Raw genomic sequence first — 16,389 nt, forward strand, 5'->3', positions numbered from 1 at the left:
TAAAGGGAAGAAGAGAGCATGGAGTACGCTCTCGGGGGGTACATTGTAGACATAGACAATGTGATAAACCGTGGCTAAACCGGCAATATAGACATGCAAATCAAGTAACAGTAAGAACATAGACATCAGCATCATATCTAAATGGCAAATATGTCGCACATAAGCCGCCCATTAGGTAAAGCAAATGATAAAAGGTAATCTTAGTGGATAAGGAACAATCAAAGGCAGCAACAGTAAGTATACATTAAGAAATTTCCCAGTAGGAGTTAAGTCATCTTCCTCTTTTTCTTAGAGACAGTAATCCATTTTTCGGAGATTTTGGTAGCATCTCCCCTGTTGGAGTACGAAGGAGCAGGTGCAGTTTGGCATAAACCCCAGTCCCGGCAGAATCTGAGTAAATCAGAGGGAGAAGACGCGATATGCTTGGAGCCGTCATAGGTAACGATGACCTTCACTGGGAAGCCCCATTTGTAGCTTATGGAGCAGTCTCTCAGGATGCGGGTGCCTTCCGCAAACTCCTTCCTTCTAGCTAGGGTGGCCGTGGACAAGTCGGCAAAGATGGAGAGGGGAGCAAACCTCTCAGGTAGGTTAGCAGTATTGCGGGCACTGAGCATGATCTGTTCCTTAATATGAAAGAAGTGCATCCGCAATATAGTGTCCTGAGGAGATGAGGTAGGGACAGACTTGGGCTTCGGAAGCCTGTGTGCTCGATCTATGAGGAGGTCCAGAGAAGAAGCTTGTGGCAGAATAGCGGAGAAGTAGTCCGTGAGGTAGGCCCGCAGGTCCTCCATCTTAACTGCCTCAGGAATACCTCTGACTCTGAGGTTATTCCTGCTGGACGTATCCTCCATGTCAACCACTTTCAGTTTCAGCAACGTAAGTTCCTTATCCATAGAGTTCACAAGATCAGCCATATTATTATGGGAGTTAGTGACCTCCGCCATCTTGCTTTCAATATGGGAAGTTCTGGAGCCTAGGGAGTGAACTTTGTGTTGAATGTTGGTAACAGCAGCGTGAAAGGTATTCTGGAAAGAGGAGTGTAAGTCAGCCAGCAATGATTTCATGGCCGCAACAGTTATAGGTGCCGCCGGGTCATCCGCAGCGTGGGCCTGAGTACCCTGCAGAGTACCAGGAGATGAGGCAGGAGAGCATCTCTGACCCGTCGACCCCATGTTAGCGGGAGATGTTGCAGGCTGCCCAGAAGGGTGTGCAGGCGAGAGGGATCCCATTAAGCTCGCTGATGAGTTAGAGGAAGTAGGGGACGAGTTGCACACTGTACTCACCGCTACAGGCTGCAGAGTGGGAGAAGCAGTCACCGGGGTCAGCGCAGGAGAAAGCCCGGGAAGCCCAGCGCCATCTTGGGTTCTGTCAGCCGCAGGGAAGAAGGTGGTAAGTTTAAGAGGGCTTTTCTTCTTGTTCCTGGTGCGGGCCATTCGCAGGCTGGTGTCGGCAGATGCCGGGAGTATTCAGAAGCAGAATAAGTCCCTTAATTATTCAGTTAGTCGTGTGGTGCCAGAGTAGAAGCCGGATACATACGGAGCTCCGCTCTCAAGCGACCGCCGCCATGCACCGCCACGCCCCCGCTCTCTAGCAAACTTCAGTCAGGCCCAGACATGTAATGGCTTAAGCAGGGGGACACATCTGGCACTGCATGATTTGAGTCCCTGGCGGTGTAGTGTGTTACTGATAGTCCCAGCTCTCTGCAGGTCATTCACTAGTTCCCACCATGTGGTTCGGGGATATTTTCTTACCGTTCTTGTGATCATTTTGACACCACAGGGTGAGATCTTGTGTGGAGCCCCAGATCAAGGGAGATTAACAGTGGTCTTGTATGTCTTCCATTTTCTAATAATTGCTCCCACAGTTGATTTCTTCACACCAAGTTGCTTGCCTATTGCAGATTCAGTCTTCCCAGCCTGGTACGGGTCTACAATTTTGTTTCTGGTGTCCTTTGACTGCTCTTCGGTCTCAGTGGAGTTTGGAGTGTGACTGTTTGAGGTTGTGGACAGGTGTCTTTTATACTGATAACAAATTCAAACAGGTGCCATTAATACAGGTAAAGAGGGGAAGACAGAGGAGATTCTTAAAGAAGAAATTACAGGTCTGTAAGAGCCAGAAATCTTGCTTGCTTGTAGGTGACCAAATTCTTATTTTCCACCATAATTTGCAAATAGTTTAGGTATACCTATGATGAAAATTACAGGCCTCTTTCGTCTTTTTAAATGAGTACTCCCCTGAAAAACATTTTTTTTAATCAACTGGTGCCAGAAAGTTAAACAGATTTGTAAATTACTTCTATTTAAAAATCCAATCCTTCCAGTACTCATCATCTGCTGTATACTACAGAAGAAGTTCTTTTCCTTTCTGTCTGACCACAGTGTTCTCTGATGACACCTCTGTCCATTTTAGGAACTGTGCAGAGTAGAAGCAAATCCCCATAGCAAACCTATCCTGCTCTGGACAGTTCCTGACATGGACAGAGGTGTCAGCAGAGAGCACTGTGGTAAGAAGACAGAAAGGAAATTCAAAATTAAATGAACTTCCTCTGAACTTCCTCTGCATACAGCAGCTGATAAGTACTGGACGGATTAAGATTTTTAAATAGAACTAATTTACAAATCTGTTTAACTTTCTGGCACCAGTTGATTTAAAAAATGTTTTTTTTTCCAGGGGAGTACCCCTTTAAGTGGGAGAGCTTGCACAATTGGTGGCTGGCTAAATACTTTTTCCTCCACTGTATAAGGTCATATGATTCTGGGTGACTAAACATTTTATGTACTAACCTTTTGTGTGGTACAGTATCAAATATCTTAACAAAGTCCAGATATACAACATCCACAGTTTCACCCTGGTCCAATCTATAACTGACCTCCTCAAAGAAGCTGATCAGATTAGTCTGACAGGACTGATCCCTTATTAAAAAAAAAAAAGTGTATTGAGATATTCCAGGATGGCTCCTAGAAAACCTTTAAATATTTATCCACAAACTATTGTTTGGCCTATTGTGTCTGTGCTCACTGTTTAACCCCTTTTTTGAATACTGTCACAATATTTACAAGGCACCAATCTTATGAAACAGATGTTGTCATTACAGGATCCTCGAAGTGGTTGTCTGGCCCCACAAAATTCTTTCCCATGAGGTCAGCTAATGTCTTCTCTGATCAGAGTTATTCACTTTCTTCCTCTTTATCTGGCCCAGACGCCATGACTTCTCTCAAGCACTACTCTGTGCAGAGTTTGTTTCTCACACTTAGCATACCAAACAGTAATCATGTCCTCACCAATAATGCCCCAACTATTCCCTCCTAACTAGTAATGCCCCAATTGTGATTCTATTACAAATAATGCCCCAATAGCACCCCACTCATTAACCATACCTTACTGTGCTCCCAATTCCTCCCATTCACTAACAATGTCCCATCTAGCAATAATGCCCCTACTTTGTCCCCATACAGTAATGATGCCCCCATAGTAATAATGCCCCCTGTGCCAATAATGCCCCCTGTCTTAATAATGTACCCTGTAGCAATAATGCTCTTCTTGCCACTGTGTAATAGTGCCCCTTATGTAGGGCCGTTTGAAGGAATTTGGGGGCCCCAAGCAAAATGGACATGGAGGCCCCCCCCCCCCTTTGATGTTGATGCACGTCACGCTCTAGGGCCGGCGTCAGGACATAGTAACGCCGGCCCTTGAATTCTGGGAGCGCAACGTGAGCGAACGTCGATACGACGCACATTAGGTGCAGCAGTGTTCCCCCCACATTAGGTGCAGCAGAGTTCCCCCACATTAGGTAGGCAGTGTTCCCCCCACATTAGGTAGGCAGTGTTCCCCCCACATTAGGTGCAGCAGTGTTCCCTACCCATACCCCCTGTCCAGACCCCCCCCCAGGGCCATTTTTTTGGTGGGGGTTTGACTGCTGAGACCCCCACCGATCACCTCGGTTAAAGTGGTTCTCCAGCTGTTGGAAAGCTAAAACTCCCATCATTCTGGAGAGCCTCTTGCAATGGGAGTTGTAGTTTTGTAACAGCTGAAGAGACACAGATTAGACACAGTTTTACCCGTCATCACTGCAGAACTTACAAGTGACTACAGCTCTGATGGGACAGTCAGGAGAATACACAATGATATCAGTGACCTGAGTGACGTCTTCTGACTTGAGTGATATCTTTTCTGTTATCTTTTCTTCTTCATCTGGTCCAGAGATCAGGTCTTCCTCCAGCTCCATCTTCTCTACAGAGTCTGACATCCAGACATCATTGGCTCCTCACATTGTCAGCAGATCCTCATCCTCTGCATGAAGACAGTAATCATTATAACCTTGCCACAAAGTGTAACCTAAATAAAATACTGCCCCACACTGTACCCTGAATATAATACTGCTATACACTGTACCCACTTAATATAATACTGCCCCACACTGTACCCTGAATATAATACTGCCCCCACTGTACCCTGAATATAATACTGCCCCACACTGTACCCTGAGTATAATAATGCCCCACACTGTACCCTGAGTATAATAATGCCCCACACTGTACCCTGAGTATAATAATGCCCCACACTGTACCCTGAGTAAAATACTGCCCCACACTGTACCCTGAATATAATACTGCCCCACACTGTACCCCAAATAAAATACTGCCCCACACTGTACCCTGAATATAATACTGCTATACACTGTACCCACTAAATATAATCCTGCCCCACACTGTACCCTGAATATAATACTGCCCCACAATGTATCCTAAATATAATACTGCTATACACAGTATCCACTAAATATAATACTGCTATTCACTGTACCCACTAAATATAATACTACCACACACTGTACCCACTAAATATAATCCTGCTATTCACTGTACTACTAAATATAATCCTGCTATTCACTGTACCCTAAATATAATACTGCCCCACACTGTACCCTGAATATAATACTGCCATACACTGTACCCTGAATAAAATACTGCTATACACTGTACCCACTAAATATAATACTGCCTCACACTGTATCCACTAAATATAATTCTGCCACACACTGTATCCTGAATATAATGCTGCCACACACTGTACCCTGAATATAATGCTGCCACACACTGTACCCTGAATATAATGCTGCCTCACACTGTACCTTGAATATAATACTGCCACACACTGTACCCTGAATATAATACTGCCACACACTGTACCCTGACTATAATGCTGCCACACACTGCACCCTGAATATAATACTGCCACACACTGTAACCTGAATATAATGCTTCCACACACTGTACCCCTGAATATAATGCTGCTCCACACTGTATCCACTGAATACAATACTGCCACACATACATACACATTATATATACATATACACCCCCTCTTATCCTCTGTGTCCTCATCATCACCATAACCCCCCGCCAAACCTCTCCTCATTATTACTATAACTCCCCCCCCCCACACCTCTCCTCATCACTATTATAACCAGGGGGGGCGGTTATGGGGGGGTGATGAGGAGAGGTGCAGGGGGGGGGCACCTCTCATGACCTCCATAACACCCCCTGCATCTCTCATGAACCCCATAACACCCCCCTGCATCTCTCATGACCCCCATAACACCCCTGCTGCATCTCTCATGACCCCCATAATACCCCCCTGCATCTCTCATGACCCCCATAACACCCCCCCTGCATCTCTCATGACCCCCATAACACCCCCCCCTGCATCTCTCATGACCCCCAAAACACCCCCCTTGCATCTCTCATGAACCCCATAACACCCCCCTTGCATCTCTCATGAACCCCATAACACCCCCCTGCATCTCTCATGACCCCCATAACACCCCCCCTGCATCTCTCATGACCCCCATAACACCCCTCTGCATCTCTCATGACCCCCATAACACCCCCCTGCATCTCTCATGACCCCATAACACCCCTGCATCTCTCATGACCCCCATAACACCCCCCCACACACACACACACAGACAGACCACCCACACACACACACCTCTCATCACCATTGCAGTCCCCTAACCACCATACAATTCCCCCCCCCCCCCGGGCCCCCCGCGCCAGTTTACTTACCCTGCCGGGGATTGTTGCAGAGGCGTGAGTCTGCTGCTGCTCCTGTCACTGCACGGAGGATGCTGGAGGTTCCCGCGGGGACGCAAGCAGGGACAGGTCAGGTGATTGGCGTAGACGTGCGTGCCTGCGCGGGGCACGTGACGTCTCTACTCCAATCATTCCCTGACCTGTCCGGTGCTGGCCCTGCTTTGTTTCTTAAGGGGCCCGCGCCCCCCAAAAAAGGTAATTTTGGTGCAATGTGCGGGCCCCCCGAAGTGCCATGTCGCTACGGGACGGGCAAGCACCGGCTCTGCTCAGGGCCCCCCAGCCAGCTCAGGGCCCCAAGCAATTGCTTGGTTTGCCGGTCCGGTAGCGACGGGCCTGCCCTTATGCTCCATATATTAATAAAAGCCCCTGTAGTAATATTGTCCTCTGTGCCCTTAATAGTGCCCCCTATATTAATAATGCTCCCTCTGTAATAATTATGTAATTTGTACCACTGTACTAAAAATGCTAATAGACAATAAATGGAGCAGTATTGGGCATGTATGACCCGCCTCTTCATTCCACTGGAGACTAGGGTCCCCATTCTCGAGATTGCAAAGGGTCCTAGTGATAATACCCCCATGATCAGACACTTATGCTCTATTCTGTAGATAGTGGATAAGTGGTAGTGGTTAAAATACTACTTTATTGTCTGTTTCACTGGTGGTCTGTGGCAATAAAGAGGTTGACTCATAATGAGATACTTAAATGGGCACTGTCATTAAAATATTTTTTTCATATGATACAGCAGGTAAAATAAATTATAATTAATAAAAGATTTTAAATTTACTCCCTGTAAAAAGAAAATATTTTTGTCCCTTTCATGGCCTTATAAATCTGGCCACTAGGGGTCTCCCTTCTGGTCCAAACTGCATTCCATCTGCTCAAAAGTACAGACTTTGATCTCCTGGCAAGAGACAAAACTCAGGATGTGCTGTCTAACCATAGGCAGTGAATAACACTCGCTCTCCCTGTTTCATACACTTATAAAAAGGAGAAAAGGAAAAAACAGGACACGCACCCATAGTGAAGTATAGTTAAACAATGGTTATAGAGGAAAAAACATATGAATCTAAGAGCACAACACCTGTTTTTGCATGTAGAGTGAGTCTTTTGGTCCTGCAGCTCGCAATCCTTCTGAACACTCCCTGGAGTCGTCGGTAATAGTAGAGGAGGTAGTTAAAAAAACGGATATTTTTCTTGCAGCGCTGGACCAATGGAATTAGAAGAGACCAAACTCTTATGGTTATCAAAGAGTAGCGTTTATTGTCCTTTATTGCACCTTGTCCTGATGAAGGGCCTATTCCGGGCCAGAAACGCGTTGATGTGCTTTCAATAAATGCTACTCTTTGATAACCATATGAGCTTGGTCTCCTAATTCCATTGGTCAAGCACTGCAATAAAAATATCAATTTTTTTTAATCTACCTCATCTGTTTCATACACAGGCAGAGAGTGAGTGCTATGGACAGACGATACATCCTGAGTTTAGTCTCCTGCCAGTCCAGCAGGAGACCAAAGTCTGTGCTTTTGAGCAGACAGAATGCAGTCTGGACCAGAAGAAAGACCCCCTAGTGGTCAGATTTATAAGACCATGAAAGTGACATAACATTTTTTTTTTTACAGGGAGTAAATTACAAATCTTGTATATTTTACCTGCTGTATCATATGGAAAAAAAAAAAATGTAACCCCTTAAGGACCAGGCCATTTTTCATTTTTGCACTTTAGTTATTTCCTCCTCACCTTCTAAAAATCATAACACTTTAAATTTTCCACCTACAGACCCATGAGGGCTTTTTTTTTTGCGACACCAATTTTACTTTGCAATAAATTATTGTAATAATTTCAACACCAAATTCAGGGTGAAACCAGAAAAATATGTGTGGGGCAAAATTGAAAAAAAATGCAATTTTGTAACTTTTGGGGGCTTCCGATTCTACACAGTGCACTTTTTGGTAAAAAAGGACACCTTATCTTTATTCTGTAGGTCCATACCTTCTCGAGAATACCTAATTTATATACCGTATATACTCGAGTATAAGCCGAGTTTTTCAGCACGAAAATGCCCCCCTTAGCTTATACTCGAGTGAACTCTCCGCCTGTCAATCCCTTCACCAGTGGTCTTCAACCTGTGGACCTCCAGATGTTGCAAAACTACAACTCCCAGCATGCCCAGACAGCCATCGGCTGTCTGGGCATGCTGGGAGTTGTAGTTTTGAAACATCTGGAAGTCCGCAGGTTGAAGACCACTGCGCGGGCCTTCGTCATCATCCAGGCCCCCCCTTTAGTTTTCTACTCACCTCCCCTCGGTGGGAAGGAAGGGTGAGCTGATCCGGGCCATCTATGCTGCAGGGACCGTCCGGTGGGGAGGGTTAGTCGTTCCAGGCTGTCCATTTTTACCGGGAGGCCCTCTTCTCCACTCGCCGATGGCTGTCCGGGCATGCTGGGAGTTGTAGTTTTGCAACATCTGGAGGTCCGCAGGTTGAAGACCACTGAGGGGATTGACAGGCGGTGATGATGAAGGGGGAGGGGGGATAATGACAGGGTGATGATGATGGGGTGATGATGAAGGGGGGGAGATGATACGGGGTGATGATGACGGGGGTGAAAATTACAGGGTGATGAGGACGGGGGTGATAATTACAGGGTGATGAGGACGGGGGTGATAATGACAGAGTGATGATGACAGGGGTGTTAATGATGGGGGGTCTGGATGATGACAGGGGGGGATGATGACAGGGGGGATGATGACAGGGGGGGATGCTGACATGGGGGGGATGATGACATGGGGGGATGATGTATTTCCCACCCTAGGTTTATAGTCGAGTCAATAACTTTTCCTGGGTTTTTGGGGTGAAATTAGGGGCCTCGGCTTATATTTGGGTCGGCTTATACTCGAGTATATACGGTAGGTTTTATTTTATTTTAATACTTTAAAAAAATTATAACTACATGCACAAAAATTATTATGTTTAAAATTGTCATTTCTGACCCCTATACCTTTTTTATTTTTCAGTATTTGGGGATGTATGAGGGCTCATTTTTTTCGCCGTGATCTCTAATTTTTATCCATACCATTTTTGTTTGATGGGACTTTTAGATCACTTTTTATTAGTTTTTAAGGGTATACAAAATGACCAAAAATTCACTTTTGGACTTTGGAATATTTTTACGTATATGGCATTGACCTTATGGTTTAATTAACATTATTTTTTTAAATAGTTCGGACATTTACGCACAGGACGATACCACATATATTTATGTTTATTTTTGTTTATATATTTTTTTATGGGAAAAGGGGAGTGATTCAAACTTTTATTAGGGAAGGCGTTAAATCACATTTATTAAGGCATGGAGCAGCAGATCGCCGAGCAAACGGAGATGGTCCTCTCAGCTGTTTGGAACGCCGGGATTTCACTGTGGTGGTCCTGAACAGACCGACTTATCTGCCGGGAACTATTTACTTTCGTTTTAGACGCGGCGATCAACTTTGATTGCCGTGTCTAAGGGGTTAATGCCAGGCATCACTGCGATCGGTGATGTCCGGCATCACACATGGGACATCAGCCCATGGCCCCGTGTAATAGCAGTGAAGCAGGACCAGGGTGTACCAGACCCTTGGTCCTTAAGGTATTGACAGTGCCCATTTAAAGGGGTACTCCGGTGAAAACTATATATTTTTTTATAAATCAAATGGCGCCAGAAAGTGAAACAGATTTGTAAATTACTTCTATTAAAAAAAAAATCTTAATCCTTCCAGTACTTATCAGCTGTTGTATGCTCTAGAGCAGGGTTCTCAAAATGGTGGCTTTCCAGATATTGCAAAACTTCAACTCCCAGCATTCCCGACAGCCATTAGCTGCAGCAAATAGCTGTCTGGGCATGTCCAGGCATGCTGGGAGTTTAAAGGGGTACTCCGGTGAAAACCTTTTTTCTTTTAAATCAACTGGTGGCAGAAAGTTAAACATATTTGTAAATTACTTCTATTAAAAAATCTTAATCCTTCCAGTACTTATTAGCTGCTCAATGCTACAGAGGAAATACCTTTCTTTCTGGAACACTGATAAACACTGATGAACACTGATGACATCCATTTTAGCAACCATGCATAGCAGATGCTTGCTAAGTGCAGCATGGTGGCTCAGTGGTTAGCACTGTTGCCTTGGGTTCAAATCCCACTAAGGACAACAATAAATAAAGCGTTATTATTATTATAATAACGTCAGCAGAGAGAACTGTGCTTGTAATGTCATCAGAGAGCATTCCAAAAAGAACAGAATTTCCTCTGTAGTATACAGCAGCTAATAAGTACAGGAAGGATTAAGATTTAAAAAAAATATATAATTTACAAATATGTTTAAAGTGTAGCTCCCACCAAGTAATATATAATCTAATATGTCCCTACCTATTAGTAATCTAGCCCTAACCCTCTACCTGGCTTTAAAAAACTTTTAAATCGCTTTAATAGAGCAGATTTAGTGCTTCTAAATCTACTCTATAAAGCAGGGCAGGAAGCAGCGCTTCCCAGCAGGCACGACGTCACTGATGCCTTGCTGGGCGCTTGCTTCTGCCCTCAGATCGTCTATGCAGCGCTCCTGTCGGGAGCGCGCATAGATGATCTGCCAATAGCACTGCAGATCAGACTTACCCATCCGGAGGATCAGCGCAGCAATGAGTGCTCGCGCTGCCTCCGGACAGGGTAACGGGGGCGGGCGGGGCTGCGCGCGAGGCCAGTGGAGCTGGCCAATGCGCGCAGCCCCAGCTATCAGCGTGCTCGCTCTTGCCTGTTTGATTGACAGGCGGGAGCGAGCACAGCAGTGCCTGAATTTCGACTCATTGGCAGGCTGAAATGAGTCGAAATTCAGTGGTGACGTCACTGCTGAATGCATTCGGCCACTAGGAGGGCGACCCCTACTGGCCGAATTTAAAAGTGATTTTAAACTTGTTTAAAATCCCTTTTTTTTAATTAAAGTATATTAGAGATATGTTGTACTACTTAAGTACTACAACATATCAATTTTTTTACTTCATGACAGTGCCCATTTAACTTTCTGCCACCAGTTGATTTAAAAGAAAAAAGGTTTTCACCGGAGTACCCCTTTAAGTTTTGCAGCAACTGGAGGGCCGCCAGTTTGAGTTGTTCTTTTCTGTCTGGCCACAGAGCTCTCTGCTGACACCTCTGTCCATGTCAGCAGAGAGTTGTCCAGAGCAGAAAAGGTTTGCTATGGGGATTTGCAGAGAGCACTGTGTCAGACAGAAAATAAATTAAAAAAAGAACTTTCTCTGTAGTATACGGCAGCTAATAGGTACTGGAAGGATTAAGATTTTTAAATAGAAGTAATTTAGTGGCAGCCTGGACGTGTTGACCAAAGCACAAAGCGGCGGCTGACATGCCCCCTCAATACAACTCTATGGCAGAGCCGGACCGTCCTCTGGCCGGAGAGCCGGGGGCCCATTACGGAAGATCATGGGGGGTCCCAGCAGTCAGACAGTCGGACCCCTCGTGATCTGAAACTTATCCCCTATATTTAGGATAGGGGATATGTTTTTCAATCCTGGATATCTCCTTTAAGGTTCTACCAAAGTGACTAGAAGTATAGATCTATGTGAATGCATGAGTTGCCTATGCGAAGCTGTATGACAGTGGCTTAATACTCTAACTACTAAATACTTTAACTACTGAGAATACATAAACTCTCTGCTGATCCCAGCGTGCATGTGTGGTGTCCCGGAGAGAAATTCCCTTGTCTACTTACTCTGTCAGGTGGATGTCACTATATGGTGCCCGCTTCTGCCACCCTAGCTCCATGCCTAAATGTATCTTGTCAAGTCCTAGTCAGGTCAGAGTCAGTTAAAACTACAAGTGCAAGAAAGCCCTTACAGGATAAGTATCATGAAAAAAACGTATCCATCGCAACTGTGGTTTATTGCCTCATCCACCATTACAATTGCACATTTGTTGATAAGCCCGTAAATTGTATTGTCTACATTACTATCCTGCAATTGTTCCAAGTAAAGTTACAAGTGGTTTCCTTAACCTGGCATTTAAGGAATTTTTTTTTTCCCAGCGCTTGGCTACCAGCAACCGCTTTCTTTGAACTGTGGTAGGTTAACACTCCTGGCGTCACGAACATTCACTATAGTCACAGCACCTACAAGCCTGCAATAAACGGCATTTCCTAACCTCACCACACGTGTATAAGAGGGAAGAAGGAATAGTGTGGCATGTATATGTGGTGTATGTCCATCTTTAGATACAATGTCCAAGCATACAGTACTGTATCCCTCATACAACAAAGATGCAGCAGCTCAACTATACAACATGGTTTGTAGTTGTCACGCACAGGACGTTGATTTCTATTTACTCTTCTATTTTTCACTATGGCGTGCCTATAATGAAAGAAATGAGAAGTGAGTAGGGTGTATGCAGCAGATGGTGATATGATCTCGTGAAGATTACATCTCTTTATGCAGTGTTTTCTATGAGCTGATTCATCTGATCTCAGAGTCTAATGAATCAGGCCCATACAATAACATGGCAGGAGATGTTATCTACAAGGAGATGTTATCACACATCTAACACACATAAGTGCAGTGGTGACAAACAAGGGCTCCGTACACGTATGTGCCACTTGTATAGGGCTAGAGTGGAAAGAACATTGAAAGCACTGAGAATTCAAGGTCCTGTCCTCTGGACAAGTAAGACATTCATTGCTGTAGAGCCGTGGTCTCCAAACTGTGGCCCTCCAGATGGCGCAAAACTACAACTCCCAGCATGCCCAGACAGCCAACGGCTGTCTGGGCATGCTGGGAGTTGTAGTTTTGCGACATCTGGCGTTCCACTGTAGAAACCAGTGGATATGTGGCAACTAGAGATGAGCGAATTTACAGTAAATTCGATTCGTCACGAACTTCTCGGCTCGGCAGTTAATGACTTATCTTGCATAAATTAGTTCAGCTTTCAGGTGCTCCGGTGGGCTGGAAAAGGTGGATACAGTCCTAGAAAAGAGTCTCCTAGGACTGTATCCACCTTTTCCAGCCCACGGGAGCACCTGAAAGTTGAACTAATTTATGCAGGAAAAGTCATCAACTGCCGAGCCGAGAAGTTCGTGACGAATCAAATTTACTGTAAATTCGCTCATCTCTAGTGGCAACCACTAATGAACCTGTCCCCTTTTCGATAAACTGTTTATTTGTCATAATATTTTGATTATTTTATAAATGTATAGTCAATTGTGTCAAGAAGAGCTAGAATCCTGTACACATAGGGGGAGATTTATCAAAACCTGCGCAAAGGAAAAATTGCCCAGTTGCCCATAGCAACCAATCAGCTCGCTTCTTTCATTTTTAACAAGGCCTCTGCAAAATGAAAGAAGTGATCTGATTGGTTGCTATGGGCAACTGGGCATCTTTTCCTTTGCACAGGTTTTGATAAATCTCCCCCATGGGAAGGTTTTTCAAAGCCAGTGTAGAGGAAGAGTGGTGCAGTTGCCCATGGCAACCGATCAGTTATTCTTTCATTATTAAAACAATTTAAAAAAAAAGGGATCTGAATGGTTGCTACGGGCAACTGCTCCACTCTTCCCCTGTACAAGTTTTGAGAAATCTCTCCCTCCATCACTAATCAAAGTATAAGGGTGCGTTCACACTGAGCAAATCAAGAGGAATTCGTGCTGAAAAATTTACATGCTGAAAAAAGAATTTTCTTTTTGCGCGAAATGTGCCCGGAATTCGCGCGGAATTACGCGCGGAAATGGGAGAGAAAGAAGTGAAGGGTTTTTCAGCCATTTCCACGCGAATTCCGCACACATTCTGCAAAAATTCTGCGCAAAAACGCATTGACTTCTATTGATTTCTGCTCGCGGATTCCGCTTGAAGAATGAACATGCTCTTTCTTCAAGCGGAACGGAATTCAGCGTCGGAATTCCGCTAGCAGAATTTCCACAGTGTGAACAGGACAGCGGAAAAAAACATTAAAATCAATGGGCAGAGGGGATGTGAATTAATTTAAGAGGAATTACTCTAAATTCCTCTTGAATAACTCAGTGTGAACGCACCCTACAGAAGCAAACTACTGTGATGGTGGAAGAAGATTGTCCAGCATCGGCATCCGTAACTGATGCACGTCGATCTGAAAGTCCTCTATTCCACTGTATTATGCGTGCGTCATGACGTCATGGAATAGGCGGTAACCTGTGCTTGGGTATCGCCAGTGGTAGGGCTCCTCGGCCCCGCCCTGTTGGTCGTGGCCACGCCCCGTTTGGAATGTTACGGCCGCTTTGATACATTTCAGCGTTCCATTGAGAAAAAGTAACAATCCCGGCGCGTCTTATCCGGGGAGAGGCTGAGAGCAGAGGACGGCCCATAGGAGCCGCCTGTGTCCTGGTGCTGTCCGCACCGTTATCTGCCGTGCACCTGCTCTACAGCACCACAAGCCGTCAGCCGGACCGCGTATTCCTGGTGGCTTGTCACCCGCACATCGGACTTCTCCATGTGACACCCGATTCGGGGCTGACATCTGGTGACTCCTGTCCAGTGAATACGGTCCCCCTGGATTACATGTCACACATAACAAGGAATACCTGAGAGCCCAGGCGGTGAGAGGGCACCTACTGCTACCATCTGTGACCACTGGAGATCTACCCATGCCACAGGCTGGAGACTGGACAGTAGATTAACCCTTTAACCCCGGGACCTGCCTGGCAGCCTGCTGACATGAAAGCTGCTCCTGCCTGCTGACCACACTGCCATCCCAGGGAAATGCAAGTGATGCCCATGGCTTTGCAGTAACTATACCACTTCATGAGGATCGTGTGCCTGGCCTGAAGGCTCAGTGTAGTCTAAAGCCAAGGGCTGGAGTGGGCATGAGGACAGTCTGATACCCCCTAGCCCACCACAGAGAGATGTCCAGGCGAAAACAGAGTAATCCCAGGCAGATAAAACGTGAGTACTGTGCCCTGGCACCTACCTACCTACCTACCTACCTGCCCAGCCAGGAGCAGTAGTGCAAAGTTTCCTCATCATGTGCTTTCTCTCCCATAGCAGGTTCTTCTTGGGCTTCTATTGTGCACAGTTGTCAGGATACTCTGTACAGCAGTGTTTCCCAACCAGGGGGCCTCCAGCTGTTGCAAAAACTACAATGGCTGTCCGGGCATGCTGGGAGTTGTAGTTTTTCGCAACTCACTGGTGAAGAAATACTTGCCTTGTGCTAGACTCTCCAAATACAACATCATTAGTATTACTGTACAGCAGTGTTTCATAACCAGGGCGCCTCCAGCTGTTGCTAAAAAACTACAATTCTGTCCGGGCATGCTGGGAGTTGTAGTTTTTCGCAACTCACTGGTGAAGAAATACTTGCCTTGTGCTAGACTCTCCAAATACAACATCATTAGTATTACTGTACAGCAGTGTTTCATAACCAAGGCGCCTCCAGCTGTTGGAAAAAAACTACAATTCTGTCTGGGCATGCTGGGAGTTGTAGTTTTTGTAACACACTGGTGAGGAAATACTTGTCTTGTACTAGACGCACCAAATACAACATCATTAGTATTACTGTACAGCAGTGTTTCATAACCAGGGCGCCTCCAGCTGTTGCTAAAAAACTACAATTCTGTCCGGGCATGCTGGGAGTTGTAGTTTTTGTAACACACTGGTGAGGAAATACTTGTCTTGTACTAGACGCACCAAATACAACATCATTAGTATTACTGTACAGCAGTGTTTCCCAACCAGGGTGGCTCCAGCTGTTGCAAAAACTACAATTCCCAGCATGCCCGGACAGCCGTTGGCTGTCCGGGCATGCTGGGAGTTGTAGTTTTTTGCAACTCACTGGTGAGGAAATACTTGCCTTGTACTAGACTCTCCCAAATAAAACATCATTAGTATTACTGTACAGCAGTGTTTCATAACCAGGGCGCCTCCAGCTGTTGCAAAAACTACAATTCTGTCCGGGCATGCTGGGAGTTGTAGTTTTTTGCAACTCATTGTTGAGGAAATACTTGTCTTGTACTAGACGCCCCAAATACAACATCATTTACTGTACAGCAGTGTTTCTCAACCAGAGTGCCTCCAGCTGTTGCAAAAACTACAATTCTCTCCGAGCATGCTGGGAGTTGTAGTTTTTGCAACACACTGGTGAGGAAATACTTTTCTTATACTAGACGCCCCAAATACAACATTATTAGTATTACTGTACAGCAGTGTGCTTCTTTTCAGTCCTGTCACCGTAGCCATTTGTGACCTATAATGTTAGATATTTGTCAGCCTAGATTTCTAGTGAAGTGTCATTTAGAACATT

At 45.3% G+C, this 16,389-nt stretch overlaps 1 protein-coding gene across 1 annotated transcript in view; it reads left to right on the forward strand.

The window, feature by feature from the left end:
• Positions 1 to 14,313: 14,313 nt before the first annotated feature.
• The window catches only part of ZFPM1 (zinc finger protein, FOG family member 1), a 128,149-nt gene continuing 126,073 nt past the window's right edge, over positions 14,314 to 16,389 (forward strand). The window contains exon 1 of the mRNA XM_056525572.1: positions 14,314 to 15,035. Coding sequence (XP_056381547.1) covers positions 14,996 to 15,035 — 40 coding nt within the window. The 5' untranslated portion in view covers positions 14,314 to 14,995. The remainder of the gene's footprint in view (positions 15,036 to 16,389) is intronic.

This window comes from Hyla sarda, chromosome 6, assembly GCF_029499605.1.
Source record: "Hyla sarda isolate aHylSar1 chromosome 6, aHylSar1.hap1, whole genome shotgun sequence".
Taxonomy (NCBI): Eukaryota; Metazoa; Chordata; class Amphibia; order Anura; family Hylidae; genus Hyla; species Hyla sarda.